General features: G+C 45.1%; 1 protein-coding gene across 5 annotated transcripts in view; it reads left to right on the forward strand.

Moving 5' to 3' along the window:
• GPR22 (G protein-coupled receptor 22) overlaps nt 1-16,502 on the forward strand; it is a 55,916-nt gene extending 39,414 nt beyond the window's left edge. For all 5 annotated transcript variants that reach the window (XM_032954269.2, XM_032954267.2, XM_032954268.2 and 2 more), the window contains 3 exons: nt 4,562-4,866; nt 5,892-6,495; nt 8,896-16,502. In XM_032954269.2, coding sequence (XP_032810160.1) covers nt 5,944-6,495; nt 8,896-9,726 — 1,383 coding nt within the window. In that variant the 5' untranslated portion in view covers nt 4,562-4,866; nt 5,892-5,943 and the 3' untranslated portion in view covers nt 9,727-16,502. The remainder of the gene's footprint in view (nt 1-4,561; nt 4,867-5,891; nt 6,496-8,895) is intronic.
• Nucleotides 16,503-17,878: the final 1,376 nt, after the last annotated feature.

Here is a 17,878-nt window from a genome sequence, read left to right on the forward strand (position 1 = left end):
CTCTGACTGATCTCCAGCATCAGTCTCGACCATCGGCAATTATCCTTGTCGAGAGACGTATCCTGCCCTGTCCCACTTCACTACCTTCAACGTACGCGAGCGTGCCCACACTTACGTCTCACCGCACTTGACCTTGCCGATCTACTTATTGGCGTACTCATTTGTACTGCTGGGCGGCCAGAGGAAGGGAGATTTAAGAATCTTGCACCATCGTTTCAAATGCCACACCAGGAGATCAAATCGAACTGGAGACCTCTGGATTTCAAGTCCAGTGTGGCAACCGTGAAACGACGGCAACATTCCCCGTATTATATAAGGGACAGCCAAGAAAAAAAATCACACCAGCTGGGCCCATTACATATGTACTGTACGCAGATTACAGAGACATATCAGATCCCACAATAAGCTGCGGACCTCTGAATTTGCGCATACATAGGGTGTATGATTTGTGACAAATAATTAAATTACTCTGAAATTCCAACAAGCACCAAAAATAGCTTCAGCTGGGAAAAAGGATTTAAAATATTACTGTAAATGTAATTGACTTTTGTTTTTTTCCTCTCTCTCGAAAATATACGAATTAACTGAATAAATTGCAAAAATGTAATTAACGTAGTCATGTTTGCTGCATCATAAGCAAATTAATCTAAAATATAGTTTTAATTAGGCTTTTTTCCATAATACTGAAAGATTTGTTTTTTTTATTCCAATAATATAGCCACTGTAGTATTGTTGGCTGCATTACAAGCTAACACGTAATATTAAAAACACTTAGTTGTTCCAAATTACAGCAACGTTTTATTTTTTTATATTACCAAAAATGTATTCAACGTAGCGGTGTTGGCTGCATCACAAGGTAATTCTGGGAGGCATCTCCAGTGTATAACTTCGGAATGATTAGCCAGGCCAGTATCACGTTACCAGATTGGCTGCGATAACCCGAGGCCCTTTTGTTTGCTAATGCCTCTGTGTTCCTGTCTAATTGCCTTTCATTATTGCAGGAGTTCTGGCAATCCCCGGGTGGATTATTTTAATTATATGACCGACTAACAGCACGAGTCGCAGTGCGAGACAGTGCTGCCACAATGGTGAACGCGACAGCGGTGCGCTTAGAGTCGTCTTAAAGGGGTCCGGGACACTGTGTCCCGTTTCAAGAAGAGAGAAGATTGAAACTAGACCGGCGACAGTGGGCTGGTCGTGTTCACAAGACGGCGCGCCAATTCAAAACGGTCAATAGCGGCGCCACTTATGTGAAATGATCCCGTGGGTGCGAATCAGCACCCGGAGTCAACACGGCTGTGGATTCTGCAGCTATGGAATCGCTGCAGTGGAGAGTTTGGGGGGGGGGAGGGGGTGGTGGTGAGGGGGGCATTGCTTTGGGGACACCTCACTCACCTCTCGTCCCAATAGCTGCACGTACAATAACAACAACAACAATAAACTGTCAAAGACGTTACCAGGGTTTTGTGGGAATGACGGAAACGACTGGGCAGGGGAAGATGCACGCTTAAAAATAGCGACACGTGGCTACACATAAAGACTGGCGGATACGGTGCCGATGAGAGATAGCTTTGTAATAGAATCGTGCAGCTCATCCCGTCAAAACTGACACGAGCCGCTCCTTGCCCTTCGTGCAGCACGTCCCACGTTGATAAAACCAACAATGTGTGTATATGGTTTTGCTATCGGCCATGGTATCTTATCAAACGAGGCTTCGGGTGACTGTATGAGATATATTCCCAACGTAAGGAACAAGATTCGTCATTACTTTAGCTTTCCGTAGGTGTCCGCAAGCTGGAGTAGGACTTGGGGAAGCCGGGGGGTGGGTGGGGGGTGCACGTTTGTATCCACATTGATGTCTGGGCACGACCCCCACCGCATTGAATGCTGCCACGATGTGTAGTGGGGGTAGCACACTGGATGTGCAATCCAGAGGTCGCCGGTTCGATCTCGAAACGCGGCAGTTGAAGTGATGGGCAGGTTTCTTAAATCCCCCCCCCAACCCACCAACCCCGTCTGTGTCTGCTGACTGCGGTGAATGAGTACACCACAGTCAGTTAGTCTGCAGGTAGCGTGTGCCGACGGGTAAAATGTGGATGCTCTTCCAGCATGAAAGAGTACGCCAAAGTTACCCTCTCCATAGATATGAGAATAGGTTTTCCACTTTTTGCTGGCATCAAAACAGGTGTTAAGATGTTAAAACACCAACCTGAAACCTTTTACAAGGAATCATGTCTGCATTAACCACAATACTTGTGGTCAGAATGCAAACAAAAAACATACTCTGATAATATATGCATTATTCTTAGCTCTTTCGGTAAAGTCACGTTGAAGGGGAACAATATATTTTATTATTTTGTTTCCCTTCAACGTGACTTTACCGAAAGAGCTAAGAATATGAATTACTGCAGTCACGAAAGCTTTCAATCAAAAATATATGCATTGTCTTTGAAACGGATTGGTCCACACCAGAGACAGCTTTCTTTTGAGCCTCGTCTCAAACGGCGTTAGACCAGAGGACGCCAAGCCACTCTCCATAGCTTCTCTTACGGGAGGCCTTTCCACCAGGAGTAGCATGAACTAAGATTTGCAGGGCTGCACCGGCGCCTCTTTTTGTACTAGAACTGCTTTCTAATTCGTCCTTAGAACTGCGCTCTGTGTTTTAGTTTGTTGTTCTTCGCCCGCACCTCCGATTAGCACGGTTGGCTACGTACGGCGCCAACATCCGTACGTACCATCCGGTGCCGCACGTAGCAGCAGCAGCAGCGTCAGCAGCGTAATTTACTATCGGCAGTAAAGGACTGCTTGGTAATAAGCCTTCACGCCTCTTCCTTCTGTGGTAGGAGGGCAGTACTGAGCAAGCGCAGTGCCTAAAGAGCTAAGCAAACATTTGCTCGAGTGGATTTACAACCATTTTGGCTGAGCCCTGCATGGTAGCAGGGAAGAAAAAAAATGTCCAGGAGCTGACAGATTGAGCGACGCAAGAGTGCAGGAAGGTAGGGAGGGAAAAAAATCAATCTAGAAAAAAGCTTTCTGGGTGCCTTCCCCCCCCCCCCCCAATCGTATTAATTTATTCATTGTGCGCTCCGGATGAGTGACAACAAAAGCTCAAATCGTGCAGGAGGGAAGACGTAGGAAATAAAAGGAGGTTGGCAGGAGGGAGGAGCGCACGAAATACACCGGGAGGAGTCTTGAAGGCTTCGAGATAGGTCACAGCTGATCGATACAAACAATGCTTTCGCTCCGGCGGTGTGACCCGAGCGATCTTCAGTCAAAAAAAATGAAATAATAACAAAAATTTTTTAGAACGTTTCATCAGAAAACGCGGCGTGGAAAAGTGTCTCGCCGCGAATGATTTACGGTTTTTGCAATAAGTGCAAGAACGCGTCACACATCGCAGCCATTTTCGACTTCAGTCCATAAATTTATCGAAGATGACGCTGGGATGGAAAGCAGACTTCTGCTGCTGCATGGCAGTAAACGTGACGGACAATAAATCTTGTCCATACATCATGCGTATCTTAATGATATATTCTTAGATTCAATTTCCTGCTGAAACCACACACACCAGGAACCTTTTCCCGGTCCTTCAAGTTTACCTCCTGACCCAGCAGTCAATTGGGAACCAGATAAATCATTTAAATCCGGTGTGGAACTCCATGATTCACGAACATGATTTGTAAAAGGTGTGTATGTATGCGGTTTTGTTTTTTTGATTGGGGAAGGGGGGGGTGCTACTGTCAGGATGGGGGGGGGGGTGCTTTTCGGAAAGGTTGAGTGAATTGTAACAATTTTTTTTTATGTTTATTGGAGGTCAGTAGGATTGGAGGCAGACATGAGACACGGACCAAGATGAATAATACAAATGGTCTCATGGCTGTGTCGTAGCTTGGGTATTGAATAATTAAAAAAATCACATTGTAGGAAAATGTGGGGCTCGCCACTTCTGAAACCGGCCGGTAAATAATGTATAGGGAGAGAATGTCGAAAGACACAACATCAATCTTCCCACTGGGTGCTGCATACAGATTCAGTGCTCAATATTGGCCACACAGGCCAACATATTCCCTTGGAGTGAGCATTACCTTCCTTGTAATGACATTTCCTCTGCTTTGTTCTGCCGTGGGGGAAAGAGAAAAAAACAACATTCACGGGGAGGAGAATCAGTTCGGTTCTTCACCAGTTCGGTTCTTCAAGTCTGCTCGGACCCGTCCGGAAATTCTGCCGCTACACTGCAGAAAGCCTCTGGGCGCACCCTTTTCCCGTAGACCTCTTCGCATTAACATAATCCCTCTAGTATGTCAAAAAATATTAAAGCAATGTATATTTAAACAGGGAAATTGGCTTAGTATGTGTGATTCATTGTCGTATGTCCTGGGATGACCTGTTTAATCCAGTTAAATGAAGCCTCCTGCCAAGCGCGCGGTTCTATACGGTTTATCAAATTTAGCGTGCATTTTGTTTCTTATCATTGGAGCACATGGCAAAAACAAAACGTTTAAATGAGCGCAGGAGAGGCACTGAAAACCGTGATTTACGGAGATTGCTCTTCGTCCGACAGGTGGCACCGCTCGGAATGATGCGGAGGGCTCACGAGCGAGGCACACAGCAGGAAAAATCTCGCAGGAAGCTGCAGGCAGCCGCTTTCCTCCGCCACTACCGCCGCCGCCAGTGACTCACAAAGTTCAATCGGGTGGACGCTGTGGGAGCTCGGGGCTGCTGGGGCAAGAGGCCACCGTCCCTGGCACCACCGCCGCGTGTGTTTGCGCGCACGTTCCCCTGAATATGAATCACGGAGAGGAATGCAGCGGCCGCTGGATGAGGGAACCGAGTCGGAATAACGCCACCCTTGGGACCTTTTTGACAGTGAGTACGGTCGTCTTTCAGCGTTTAAAACGCAATATACCATGTCAAAAAATGATGCGAGGGCTTTTGCCTAATTATGAAAGATATCAACATTGGAGGAACAAAAACACCAATCGTATTTTTATAAATTACAGTCATTTCTGAGAAGCCCTTTTCTGAATTTGTGGATAATGAGATATCAATATATATTCTTTTGCTGTCGGAAAATTGGCTCTGAAAGTATGTAAACATGTCACGGTGGTCATTTATGTCTTAAACCAAAGATATTAATGTTATTGCGAATACTTCTATATTAGAATCGGTTTTTCCCATTTTTTCTGGCAACAAAACTGAAACCTTTTTTTACTAGGAATCATGTCTGCATTAACCACAATACTTGTGGTCAAAATGCAAACAAAAAACACTGATAATATATGCATTGTCCTTGAAACAGATTGGTCCACACCAGAGACAGCTTTCTTTTGAGCCTCGTCTCAATTGGTGCTAGACCAGAGGGCGCCAAAAGGCGTACAACTCAAAGACAATGCCACTATCAGAGTAATGAGAGCTGGGGTTGAGCATCTACATCATGGGACCTCCTTTGCCAGCACCATATCTGCATTAACCAGGCTCAAAAGAAAGCTGTCTCTGGTGTGGACCAATCAGTTTCAAGGACAATGCATATATTATCAGAGTATGTTTTTTGTTTGCATTTTGACAGACATGATTCCTAGTAAAAAGGTTTCAGTTTTGTTGCCAGAAAAAAGGTGAAAAACCTATTCTTATATTTTGGTACCGGCAAAGGAGGTCCTAACTTCTATATTGTTTAGATGCATTTCATCGTTGCAAATAACGCTTGAAGGTGAAGCTACAATTTTTACAAACAACTAATTTGTTTCATAAAATGTGTTTTAAGGCCCATAATGTCATTCGGCCAATGTTTATTGGAAACAAAACACCTCACAAGAGTATTATAATTTTGCTCACCACTGCCATGATACGTTCGTATCTATCTCTCTCTCTCTCTCTCAATTTCGAACTCATAGTGAGGGCCAGAAAATCCAGCTGCGGCACCGGGAAATCCGGCCACCCTCCGTGATGCGCACCAGGAATCTTTCCGAAATGGTCACCGACACGCTCTCATCGTCGTCGATCCCGGGGGAGCTGGCCCCGGACGGCGCTCCACCGCGGGACAACTCCTCGGCCTCCGAGGGCCCCTCCTACCCACTTGCCCTGCAGGTGGCCCTCACCAGCCTCCTCACGCTGGAGATCGTGCTGGGCCTCGGCAGCAACCTCATCGTCCTGGCCCTCTACTGCGCTAAGTCGGGCCTCGTGGGCTCGGTGAGCAACGCGGTGACGGTCAGCCTGCACGTCTTCGACGTGCTCATATGCCTCGGCTGCGTGCCGCTCACCGTGGCCCTGCTGCTGTCGCCGCTGGAGCGCAGCACGCCGCTGCTGTGCTGCTCCCACGAGGCCGCCACGTCCTTCGCCGGCGTGGCCACCGCCGCCAGCGTCCTCGTCATCAGCATCGACCGCTACGACATCTCCGTGCGGCCCGCCAACCGCGTGCTCACGCCGGCTCGCGCCGGCGCCATCCTCGCCATCGTATGGGCGCTGTCCTTCCTGGCGTTCCTCATCCCCTTCCTGGAGGTGAGGGACAGTGGAGCGTGGGGGAGGGGGGGGGGGGTGAATGGAATGTTGTTGTTGGAGGTGGTGGACTACAGCGCACGAATGCAGCACGTGCAAATTGGAAGATTAATGCTTAGCATACTTTCCAAGCTTAAACTAAGCAACTTCATCAGCAACATGCAATGAATTCGAGTGTCTTGTTTGACATAGCTCGAAAGGAAGTTATGTTCACCTTTGACAGACATCGACTCGGTGTCCGAGATAAGATTATCACGAGCAGCAGAGACAATAGCAGCGTCTCTTTTATGGGACACTTAATGCTGGCTGATTAAAGCATGGGTCAGTGCGAGGTGACCCGGTAGTTTAGAGGTTAGAGCACTGAGTCAGCCTGCACTGTCGACACCCTGGCCTCGAATCTGGGCAGTGTACTGCGATTTGAACTGGGTTCTCAAGTCTAGTGAGGTAATGGTCTCAGCCTGGACACCAAAGCCCAGTTTTGAGAATAAAAAAATATTGTTTTGACTGCCTTGCAGTGGACATTTCTGTGTAGCACAGCATGTGGGAAAGTGCTTCCCCGAGTGTCGATAAGAGGTTGCTCTAAAGGGAGCCCAGAAGTAGTTTTGTTATATCTCCATCTGTGGGCCAATGTCCAACAGTGCGATTGCATTGCTCGGCCAGAATTCCAAATGGATCCTTTGTCCCCCATGACATGTCACCAAAAGAATAACCTGAGTGAAAATTGGGGAAAAGGCCACATTTCCAAAATAGATTAGAAATGTGTTGCCCGTACACAACGAGGAAATAGACGCCGTGTGTGCGTGTGATTCATAGCGCGGCGCGGTGGCACAACGGTGCGCGCACAACGACGCCGGCCAAAGCGACCGTGGGAATTTTTTGACTTATTATGCCGTTCATGTAAAAAGTACCAAATGCGACAGACGGTGGAGTTATACGTGGCAGTGTCCAAGAAAACAAAACAGTAATTTATATCTTTGCCAAAATCCACTACGCTTTTTTCCGTTCCAATGTACTTGTTGAGATTAAATTCTTGGCTTCTCAAACATAAAACTGATCCCCTGTGCTATAGCTGTCATAAACTATCCAGCTGTCGTAACGGTGAGAGCAAACTTCATCTGACACATTTCAGTTAGATCAGCTATTCACGTAAACATCGGGGATTGCGCTTTCATGACCATTGGGAATATAAACCATTGAAATTCCTTTAACGTGTATTGGGATCAGGTGAACCTTACTAATGTTTGAGACTTAGAAGGTCTCTGCAAAGTATACAGAATGCAAACAATTACAGAAAATCAAAGCTTGGTGAAGCTTTGATTTAAAGCTTTCGTGACTGCAGGGATTCACATTCTTGGTTCTTTCAGTAAAGTCACCACGTAGAAGGGAAACAATAAAATAATACAAATATAAAACAATACAATTCTCACGACGTTTCGACTGCAACACAAGCAATCATCATCAGGTGTGAAAACCACAGCAAGAAAATTTGAAAAAAGTGGCGGTTATTTTTAACGTTAGCACCACGGAGAGCGATTTGACAGTTTGTTCAGATGGACGAGTCCATCTATGTTCGGAAAAGAGGAGGGGGGAGACGAAAATAAAGGATGCGGTCATTTGTTATTATTTTATTGTTTCCCTTCTACGTGACTTTACCGAAAGAACCAAGAATACTTAGTGAAGCTGTTAAAACTCAAGAACAGCATGGGCTTTTAGTACAAGAGAACCACGGAGCCCCACAGCTGATGTGGGACTTGGCTCTCTAATTTTACTTCTGTACCAAAAACAGAGAAAGAAAAAGCAGGCACTCATCTTGAGTTGCAGTCACTTAGACCCATTTTTTATTGAATGCAAGGTGCTGTTCCCGGGCGGAGCATGATGTAATTATTCTTGATAAATTGCTGCAGTGTGCCGGGCATCAGAATTATGTGAATTTAAAGGCAAAATTGTGAGTTTGAGACGAAGAATGTGCGTGTAATATGAATTGTATCTCCTGTCATTCCCTTCAAATGTGACTGCCTCTCACTTTTGCGAGTATATATTTTCTTCCAAATACATTTCGCTTCATCCCTTCAATTGTGGCCTTTTGTTTTCAAGTTATGCAGTCTTCAGAATTTTCATTTATTTCATTTGTCAATCTACAGCTGAATGAAGGCCTCTCTCCATGACACATCAGTCATGGCGGTTGTTTGACCATACTTCACCACGCTGTTCAGTGCGAGATGGTGAAGGGGTTTGGGGGCAGGGGAGGCCGGGAGGAGGCCAGGACTGATTCAGGAATCCACTTCGTGCCATGGCCAGGGATCAAACTCGGTTCGGCCGTGTTTGTAGCACTGCGTGAACTACTGAAAGATCGCTCCTCCCTTGACAACAGCGTAGGATTACTTAAGGCTCTTCTCTCTGCAGGTGAGCTTCTTCATGGAGGCGGCCTCAGAAGAGCCCAACTCCAAACCCTGGCAGAACAAGACGCTGCTGTGTGTCAACCGCAACGAGTACCACAAGGAGATGGGCATGTACTACCACCTGCTGGTCCAGGTGCCCTTCTTTGCCATCACCACCGTCGTCATGCTCGTGACCTACTCCAAAATCCTGCAGGCGCTCAACATCAAGATCGGCTCGCGGTTCTCCGTGACGGCGCCCAAGAGGAAAAAGAAGAAGCCCGGCAAAGCGGCCAACAAGAAGCGCAAGCGCACGGCGCACACAGCGTCCACCACGTCGAGCGGCCACCGCGAGAGCACGCTGTCGCACAGCAGCGGCGCCCAGAACAACGCGCCGATGGGGGTGCGCACGTCCGTGTCCGTCATCCTGGCGCTCAAGCGCGCCGTCAAGAGGCACAGGGAGAGGCGAGAGAGGCAGAAGCGCGTCTTCAGAATGTCGCTCATCATCATCTCCACGTTCCTCGTCTGCTGGACGCCCATCTCGGTGCTCAACACGGTCATCCTGTGCATGGGCCCGAGTGACGTGCTCGTGAAGATCAGACTCTGCTTCCTGGCCATGGCCTACGGCACGACCATCTTCCACCCGCTGCTCTACGCGTTCACCAGACAGAAGTTCCAGAAGGTGCTAAAGAACAAGATGAAGAAGCGCGTGGTGTCCGTGGTGGAGGTGGACCAGCTTCCGCCGCACAGCGGCGCCGTCATCCACAACTCGTGGATTGAGCCACAGCGCAACCGCAAGGTCAAGTACAATGGCAGCAATGTCACGGACAAGTGCATGACGGAGGTCATCAAAGAGTGAGACGCTGCAACCCCCGCTGAAGAAATCACTTAACGGGTGCTTTTACATTTATATATAATGAAAAAAAGGACAAACTGCTGTATTGTGGCATGTTGTATTACAGGGAAAAAAGAAAGGGTGTTTGTGGTCTAAAAAGAACATTTTTGGGTGTTTATGAAAACTGAAGTTGAATACCAACACAGTATCTGCTGCTTATTTATTTTCATTTTTCTACACGCGATTTTAAGATTGTTATAATGACGAAGCCAGCCGTGGCTACTTGAGTTCATGATTTCGTAAAAGAAGAGACAGAATATATGTATAAAAGATATCTAAAATTATGATGTGCAAAAAAATTATCTTTTGTCTACGTGATGAAAAACAAATCTTTGATTAACATTTCTTTTTGAGCAAATTCATCTTTTTGCACAGACGTGTGCTTGTTAAACGTGACTCTGTGGAATGTGAACATATTAACTCGTGCTGCCCCTCACACGTTTGTGATGGTGATTATTACGTCAATATAAAAAAAAACTGATCAAATACATAAATAAAGCAATGGGAGGGATTTTTATATGGAGACTTTTTTAGGCCTGTTTTACTACATATATCCTTGTCGTTTATAATACATTGTAATTGCAATGTAATCTAACAATTGCAAAAATGTTTCATCATCACTATGAACTTTATTATCCTGGATTGAGCTTTTTAAACGCCATTTACTAAACTTGGCACGATACGGTGATTTAACCCTCGTTAAAAGCCTAAATGGCTTTAAGCGATGTTTTATTTTATTTAAAGCAACGGGAAGTGAAATTAATACATTAAATGGTGAACCACACGTGAAGTTCCAAGAGGTGCATTGTATATACTGTACATATTCAACAAATGCACAGTCATAGAACAAACACTGATGATTGGTGGTACCAGTGAAGTAAAATTGATACCAGTGAAACCAGGACACCCTTGTAAAAGAGGCAATGCTGTTGCATGCATGTCAACGGGTAATTTGCATCCTCCTGGTTAAATAAAGGATACCGACGGGACTGATAATTATCGACTGACACTGTCATGCTAGGAGATGAAGTTCATTTTACACGGCAGCCTTCTTTCACGGGGCTCCTGGCCTTTCGTTTTCTTTCTCCAACCATCTTTCAAAACCAACGCACATCCCACGTGGAGTTATGCATCAGTGCACAATCATATTTCATTTCGCCGATATTACCGCGCGATCACGTCTCCGACGTTCTGGGTGGGCATGTGCAGGGCTAGCGGTCGGATTACTGCCGAACGGAGAAGGAATGGGAGCTCGGGCGAGTGCCTTGGTTTGAAAAGGAGCTTGCGGGTTTATTCAGCAAGCAGAAACTTTTCCGAGAGAGAGAAAAAAACCCCATAGAGAGGCCATCGGCGCGCACACTTTTTTTTGCAATATCTTGCAACGACAAAAAAAAAGAGTGTGAAAATGCACGTGGGCAAACTCTTTGATCGCTCGTGACCAAAAAGCGGTATCCCCCTCAACCCCCTTCCTGGGTATGATCGGACACCTTCGCGACGCGCCGCTGTAACGCGCCGTGGAAAACGATCAGCGGCCGGGGGTCAATCGCGTTGGCGTCCTCACAACAGCGCTTCTTCACTTCTTTTCTTCGAAACTGAGCCCACGTGTCCGAATTTTGAAGTGCCGCTTCTGTTACACGTTGTGCAATGATCGAAATCAATGAATGTCGTCTCGCAAAAAATAAAAATGACAGGACACGCACCGCACCGCACAAGAGACATGAATTGTGCACATTTAAAACAAACTTATGCTGTAGATAGTGTCTCGCCACAATGTCTTGCTGATGCAGACTCTGTACACTGTGTAGTATAGCTTGTAACTGTGTTCCCCACATTAAAACCCATGTACCGCGCTTAACTTGATTTAACAACAAAAATCTATATTGAAAAGTGATTTAAAACTGTGTACAGATATATATAGAGTTTGCTGCTGTTAAACTAAAAACATATATAACTTAAGATGAAACTTCAGGGAATTAAATGCAGCGTATTATAGATACAACCTGTTCAAACTAATTCACAAAATGAGTGGGCAGGGAATAAATCTTCAAAAGAAACATGACAATTACTTTCGTGCCAGATTATTTGAGAGATAAAGAGATACATCGTGATAATTTCGTACATTTGGTCTTCGCGCCACTACTTATAGTGCACGGCTACCTATCACGAGGGCGCTATGTTTGAAATAATTGAGATGACACACACACACACGCATGCACACACACGCACACACCCCCATTAAGGGTGCATACTCCTAATGCAGGCAATGAGGTTATTCCTTTGCAAATTCCTGGGGCTGCCAAATGCACGGACGTGGATGTACAATGTTCCATACGGTGCTACAATGCTGCATTGAGTAAGGGTTGAATTAGGGTTGCTGAAGAGGAAATTGCCCAACCCAAGTTGAGACCTTGCAGGGTTACATGCTGTGACCTGGGCAGGTTTAATAAGCTACTGCGTGGGGTTGTTCGCGATTGTGCTGTTTATAGCTCTGCGATGGGTTTTCGGGTTGAACCGCGTGTCGCTCGTCGCGATGTCCCACCTTTCGCTTTACGTGCTCGGAGCTTCTTTTTAGGAATCGAATATAAAAATGCTCCCAGAACGTGGAGCGTCGGGACGTCTTGGCAAACCACAGCCCAATATACAACCAGGGAACACATCGGAGAGATCCAACAACGAGCATTTATGAGAGCTTCCACTTGTTTTCCAAAATTGGCCTGTGTGTAGCGATGCACGGGGTTTGTGGGCACGAACGTGCGTGAGCTCCAATGGTTGTGTTTTCTCTTGCGGCCTGAGTTGTGTCAGCAAAGGAACAGAGACAGATGGTTTAAGCTGCCATAATTAAGACTGTCAGACCAAGAGACAGATGCCTAATCTCTTATCACATGCATTTACTGATAATGTATTCATTGTGAGAACATCGTTGTATTAAATGCAACCATTTTTTTGGTTTAAAATATATATTTTATTATATACAGTGAGGGAAAAAAGTATTTGATCCCCTGCTGATTTTGTACGTTTGCCCACTGACAAAGAAATTATCGGTCTATAATTTAAATGGTAGGTTTATTTGAACAGTGAGAGACAGAATAACAACAAAAACATCCAGAAAAACGCATGTCAAAAATGTTATAAATTGATTTGCATTTTAATGAGGGAAATAAGTATTTGACCCCTCTGCAAAACATGAATTAGTACTTGGTGGCAAAACCCATGTTGGCAATCACAGAGGTCTGGACGTTTCTTGTAGTTGGCCACCAGGTTTGCACACATCTCAGGAGGGATTTTGTCCCACTCCTCTTTGCAGATCTTCTCCAAGTCATTAAGTTTCGAGGCTGACGTTTGGCAACTCGAACCTTCAGCTCCTTCCACAGATTTTCTATGGGATTAAGGTCTGGAGACTCGCTAGGCCACTCCAGGACCTTAATGTGCTTCTTCTTGAGCCACTCCTTTGTTGCCTTGGCCGTGTGTTTTGGGTCATTGTCATGCTGGAATGCCCATCCACGACCCATTTTCAATGCCCTGGCTGCGGGAAGGAGGTTCTCTCCCAAGATTTGACGGTACATGGCCCCGTCCATCGTCCCTTTGATGCGGTGAAGTTGTCCTTTCCCCTTAGCAGAAAAACACCCCCAAAGCATAATGTTTCCGCCTCCATGTTTGACGGTGGGGATGGTGTTCTTGGGGTCATAGGCAGCATTCGTCCTCCTCCAAACACGGCGAGTTGAGTTGATGCCAAAGAGCTCCATTTTGGTCTCATCTGACCACAACACTTTCACCCAGTTGTCCTCTGAATCATTCAGATGTTCATTGGCAAACTTCAGACGGGAATGTATGTGCTTTCTTGAGCAGGGGGACCTTGCGGGCGCTGCAGGATTTCAGTCCTTCACGGCGTAGTGTGTTACCAATTGTTTTCTTGGTGACTATGGTCCCAGCTGCCTTGAGATCATTGACAAGATCCTCCCGTGTAGTTCTGGGCTGATTCCTCACCGTTCTCATGATCATTGCAACTCCACGAGGTGAGATCTTGCATGATGCCCCAGGCCAAGGGAGATTGACAGTTCTTTTGTGTTTCTTCCATTTGCGAATAATCGCACCAACTGTTGTCACCTTCTCACCAAGCTGCTTGGCAATGGTCTTGTAGCCCATTCCAGCCTTCTGTAGGTCTACAATCTTGTCCCTGACATTCTTGGAGAGCTCTTTGGTCTTGGCCATGGTGGAGAGTTTGGAATCTGATTGATTGCTTCTGTGGACAGGTGTCTTTTATACAGGTAACAACCTGAGATTAGGAGCACTCCCATTAAGAGTGTGCTCCTAATCTCAGCTGGTTACCTGTATAAAAGACACCTGGGAGCCAGAAATCTTTCTGATTGAGAGGGGGTCAAATACTTATTTCCCTCATTAAAATACAAGTCAATTTATTACATTTTTGACATGAGTTTTTCTGGATTTTTGTTGTTGTTATTCTGTCTCTCACTGTTCAAATAAACCTACCATTAAAATTATAGACTGATCATTTCTTTGTCAATGGGCAAACGTACAAAATCAGCAGAAGATCAAATACTTTTTTCCCTCACTGTAATATGCACACGAAAAAACTTGTCAGGATACTCTTCAGATAACCCAATGTACAGCGCTCGAGCATCCGTTTTCTTCCACGTAAGAAAATAAGCCCCACTCAGTCTTCCACGCGGCCGAATTGGGTTGCCTAGTCCCCTTTAATCTCTCAAATGGCATGTTGCAGAAACAAAAACAGAGCAACGTTATCCAGGCCCAAAGGATAATTAGAGTCAATGACAAGACTGCCGTATTGTATTTGCGAATAACTTTAAAATTGGCAACAATTACTCTTCACATTAATTATATAGTTCCTAGGCTTTTTGGATGTGCAAGTAGAGAGAGAGAGCAATTTTAAACGTGCAGTCCAAAGCCATCCATTTTAACCCCTTGCCGAGCATCACCCAGTTCAATCTGATAAGGTCATGCTGATCATTAAGTTAACGTGCTAAAAATACACCTTTTCCTGAATAAATGACTCTGTAAGAATCAATGCAGTGCACTGGGATAGGCGTTAAAATCCACTATTGCACGTTGAAATGAATACCGATGATGCATTTTACGGCAGCAGCGTCGATGTAAAATGCTTAATATGAATTACATGAGCGTCCTCATTCAGGCGGAGGCCAAAGGCAGTTCACTTGAACAGATTTTTATTATCCGTTACGCTGCTTGACTTCCACACATGGCGGATGGTTCTAAATTACGCGGATTGAATTGGAACCACACTTAACTCACGCACGCACGTGATCTCCTTTCCCGGAGTATTAAATTTTCTCATTGCAAGCACAGGGCATGGTTAGTGGACAAAAAGATACGTATGAATGAAAGCAAATGGAGAAGGGTAAGTGAAAACGTTCATTGAGAATTATATTAAGCTATTTGTTTTTCCTTTGTAATATTTGGTTAAGAAATTCATGGTTAATGTAGTTATTCTTTGAAATCAAATTAGTTGTAAATTTGTTTCATCGCAGAGGACACTTGGGTAGGGCCAACACAAGTACTCTGCTCAATTGGTATCTTTGCATAAAACATTTTAATGTGAATACCCTACTTGCCTCATGATAAGAAAACAATTTGTGTGGTGTTTTTGCTCATTCATGAAATGTCAAGAGAGTCGAGCGTGGTTCGCACACTCGTGAGAAATTGCCGGAGCGTTATCTTGTGACCCAAAGGGCTAATGTACCACACCAGGGTACCGAGCAGAACACCACAGCGGTTCTCAAGTTCAAACCCTGGGGTGGATATACAATTACAAAAAGAAACCCTTTCATTCTGTCTCCACCAACAACAGAAAACGTTCCGATGGGTTTGACATTTCCATTGCAGCCTATGACGACGACTGCACAAAATGTTATCATTCCCAGCCAGCGGCGTAGCTATCGAGTGTGCAGGCAGTGAAACTGCACGAGGTGGCTATGGGCTGGAGCGGGGGGGGGGGCTAGTAGGGGTGGCCCAGTTGCCAGGCTTCAAAGAGCAGGAGAAATTGGACAGTGGGGCCCTATTTCATTCATTGCACCAGGGCCAATGCCAAGCACGCTACACCACTGGTTCGAGAATTTGTGATTGCACTTGATTTGATTGTACCGAGCTCCGAGCGTATATAACATGAGGAAGGGGGGTTTTGAGTGGACATGTTGCATGCCAATCAGAGGATGCCTCTCTGTCTACCAGAGTTGAAGTTACATTGGACACACGGTGGGAGCATGATCATTTTGGAGAATCGTGCGTGTGTGTGTGTGTTGGTGCCGAACTGGGATCAGTGATTTTAGAACACATAAAAGGTTAAAATAAAACTGCACAAACGAAAACAAATAAGGATGTATACTGAAAACTGACATCCAAAGCACATTGGCAATCAAGAAAAATAGACTTAAAATATCTAATAATTAATGCTAAATAATTTAACGCAAGTTCATTTCGGTGTATTTGTACATTGTACTGTATAAATGTTGCTCTTTGTATTTGCAGATCCAGAATTTCAAGTCTGTTAGCTTACCATGCAGTGAAGCATTATTAGATGCGGCTTCACATCTTTATCCTGATCTTGTACCTTTCCGTTGCACAGTATGGGTGTTCTTCAGTCACAATATATTGTAATTTATTTAAAAGCGCCACATACTTTGTGCATTACAGCAGGCAATGCATTTGTATTTATTTTCTGTTGAGAATAAAATTGATCAAAGAGATGTGTGAGCTGCGGGCATTATTGTACAATGGTATTATATCCACAGATTGATTATTGTACAATGGTATTACATACACAGATTAATTCAACTCACCCCCACTTAACCCCAAGCAAATCAATCAAATTCCAGGTAGCGGTTCTCTTCAAGATTCGATTCCAATGAACTATTAAGTTATTTTTCACACAAGTCCAGTAGAGGCGGGTAAGAACGTTGCTTGGGCAGGGATCAGTGTGGGACAACCCCTCGCAATGATTACCCTTCCTCAGATCGAGGAAGGGTAGAAAGGACAACGATGGTGCTAAGGGGACCGTCCATAAATGACGTCACGCACCTAGGGGGGGGGGGGTCAGACATTTGTGACGATGTGTGACGAGGGGGGGGGGGTGTTTGAGAAATGTGACGTCACATAAAAATGCGCAACTTTAAATAAACATAGACAGCACTTTCTACTTAATTAAATAGACTTTTTAATGATTTTTTCTCCTACAACATCAGAGTGCAGCGGCACATTAAATACGCACTACAATGACAATAGTTTAAAGCGATTTGAAGCATGTTTTATTTTTCTTTGGGGGGGGGCGGAGGGGCAGAGCTTTGTGACGTCAATTTATTTTTCTCCCGCTTTGTAAAGTTACGTTTGCTCCATTGAGGCTAAACGGATCGCGAGGGAATAATTTGCATGCATATTGCATTCCTTGTAAATAAACAATTCTCACGTCTTGATTTGAAGCTTTCGTGACTGCAGGAATTCATACTCTTTGGTTCTTTCGGTAAAGTCACGTAGATAGAAAATAACTAATAGATCACGATGTTTCGATCGCAACACAAGCAATCGACTTCAACCGAGAAAACGGATGCAAATTTTTGCAAACTTTGGAAGGACGTTGATCAACCAGGTGAAGCGTTAACTGTTGTGTTGGCCGACTCTCTGAGTTGCATTACATTTCTAAGTTTGCTAAGTTTGATCTTTTTTCTTTCTCTCTCTCTCTCACTTTGTTCCCTCTGTGAATTTCACCCCCACCCTCTCGCCCGTCACGGCAGCCCCCCTGGTGTGCTGAAATAGTAACAAATTGGCACGTTCTGTTTACATGACAAATCTTACTAAGTGGCTGTGTTGGTTGGTGGCGGGTTCAACGACACATTTATATTTACGCGATCTAACCCAAATTCAACCTATATTATGAATGGTATTGGTCGCGAAAGCCTACTTGTTAAACCTAACCAAACCTAAATTTACAGCACTACAAGGACATGTCAACGGTGCTGTAAAACTCGTGCGGGGAAATTGACAAACACTTAAAGAGCGGCGTCCTCGGTAATCCTCCCAGTGTCATGAATTATGCAGCCAAGCTCGACAACGTTGGCACATCAGTGTG

Source organism: Petromyzon marinus, chromosome 14 (assembly GCF_048934315.1).
Source record: "Petromyzon marinus isolate PM22_M1 ecotype Great Lakes invasive population chromosome 14, UKy_Petmar_22M1.pri1.0, whole genome shotgun sequence".
Classification (NCBI taxonomy): domain Eukaryota; kingdom Metazoa; phylum Chordata; class Hyperoartia; order Petromyzontiformes; family Petromyzontidae; genus Petromyzon; species Petromyzon marinus.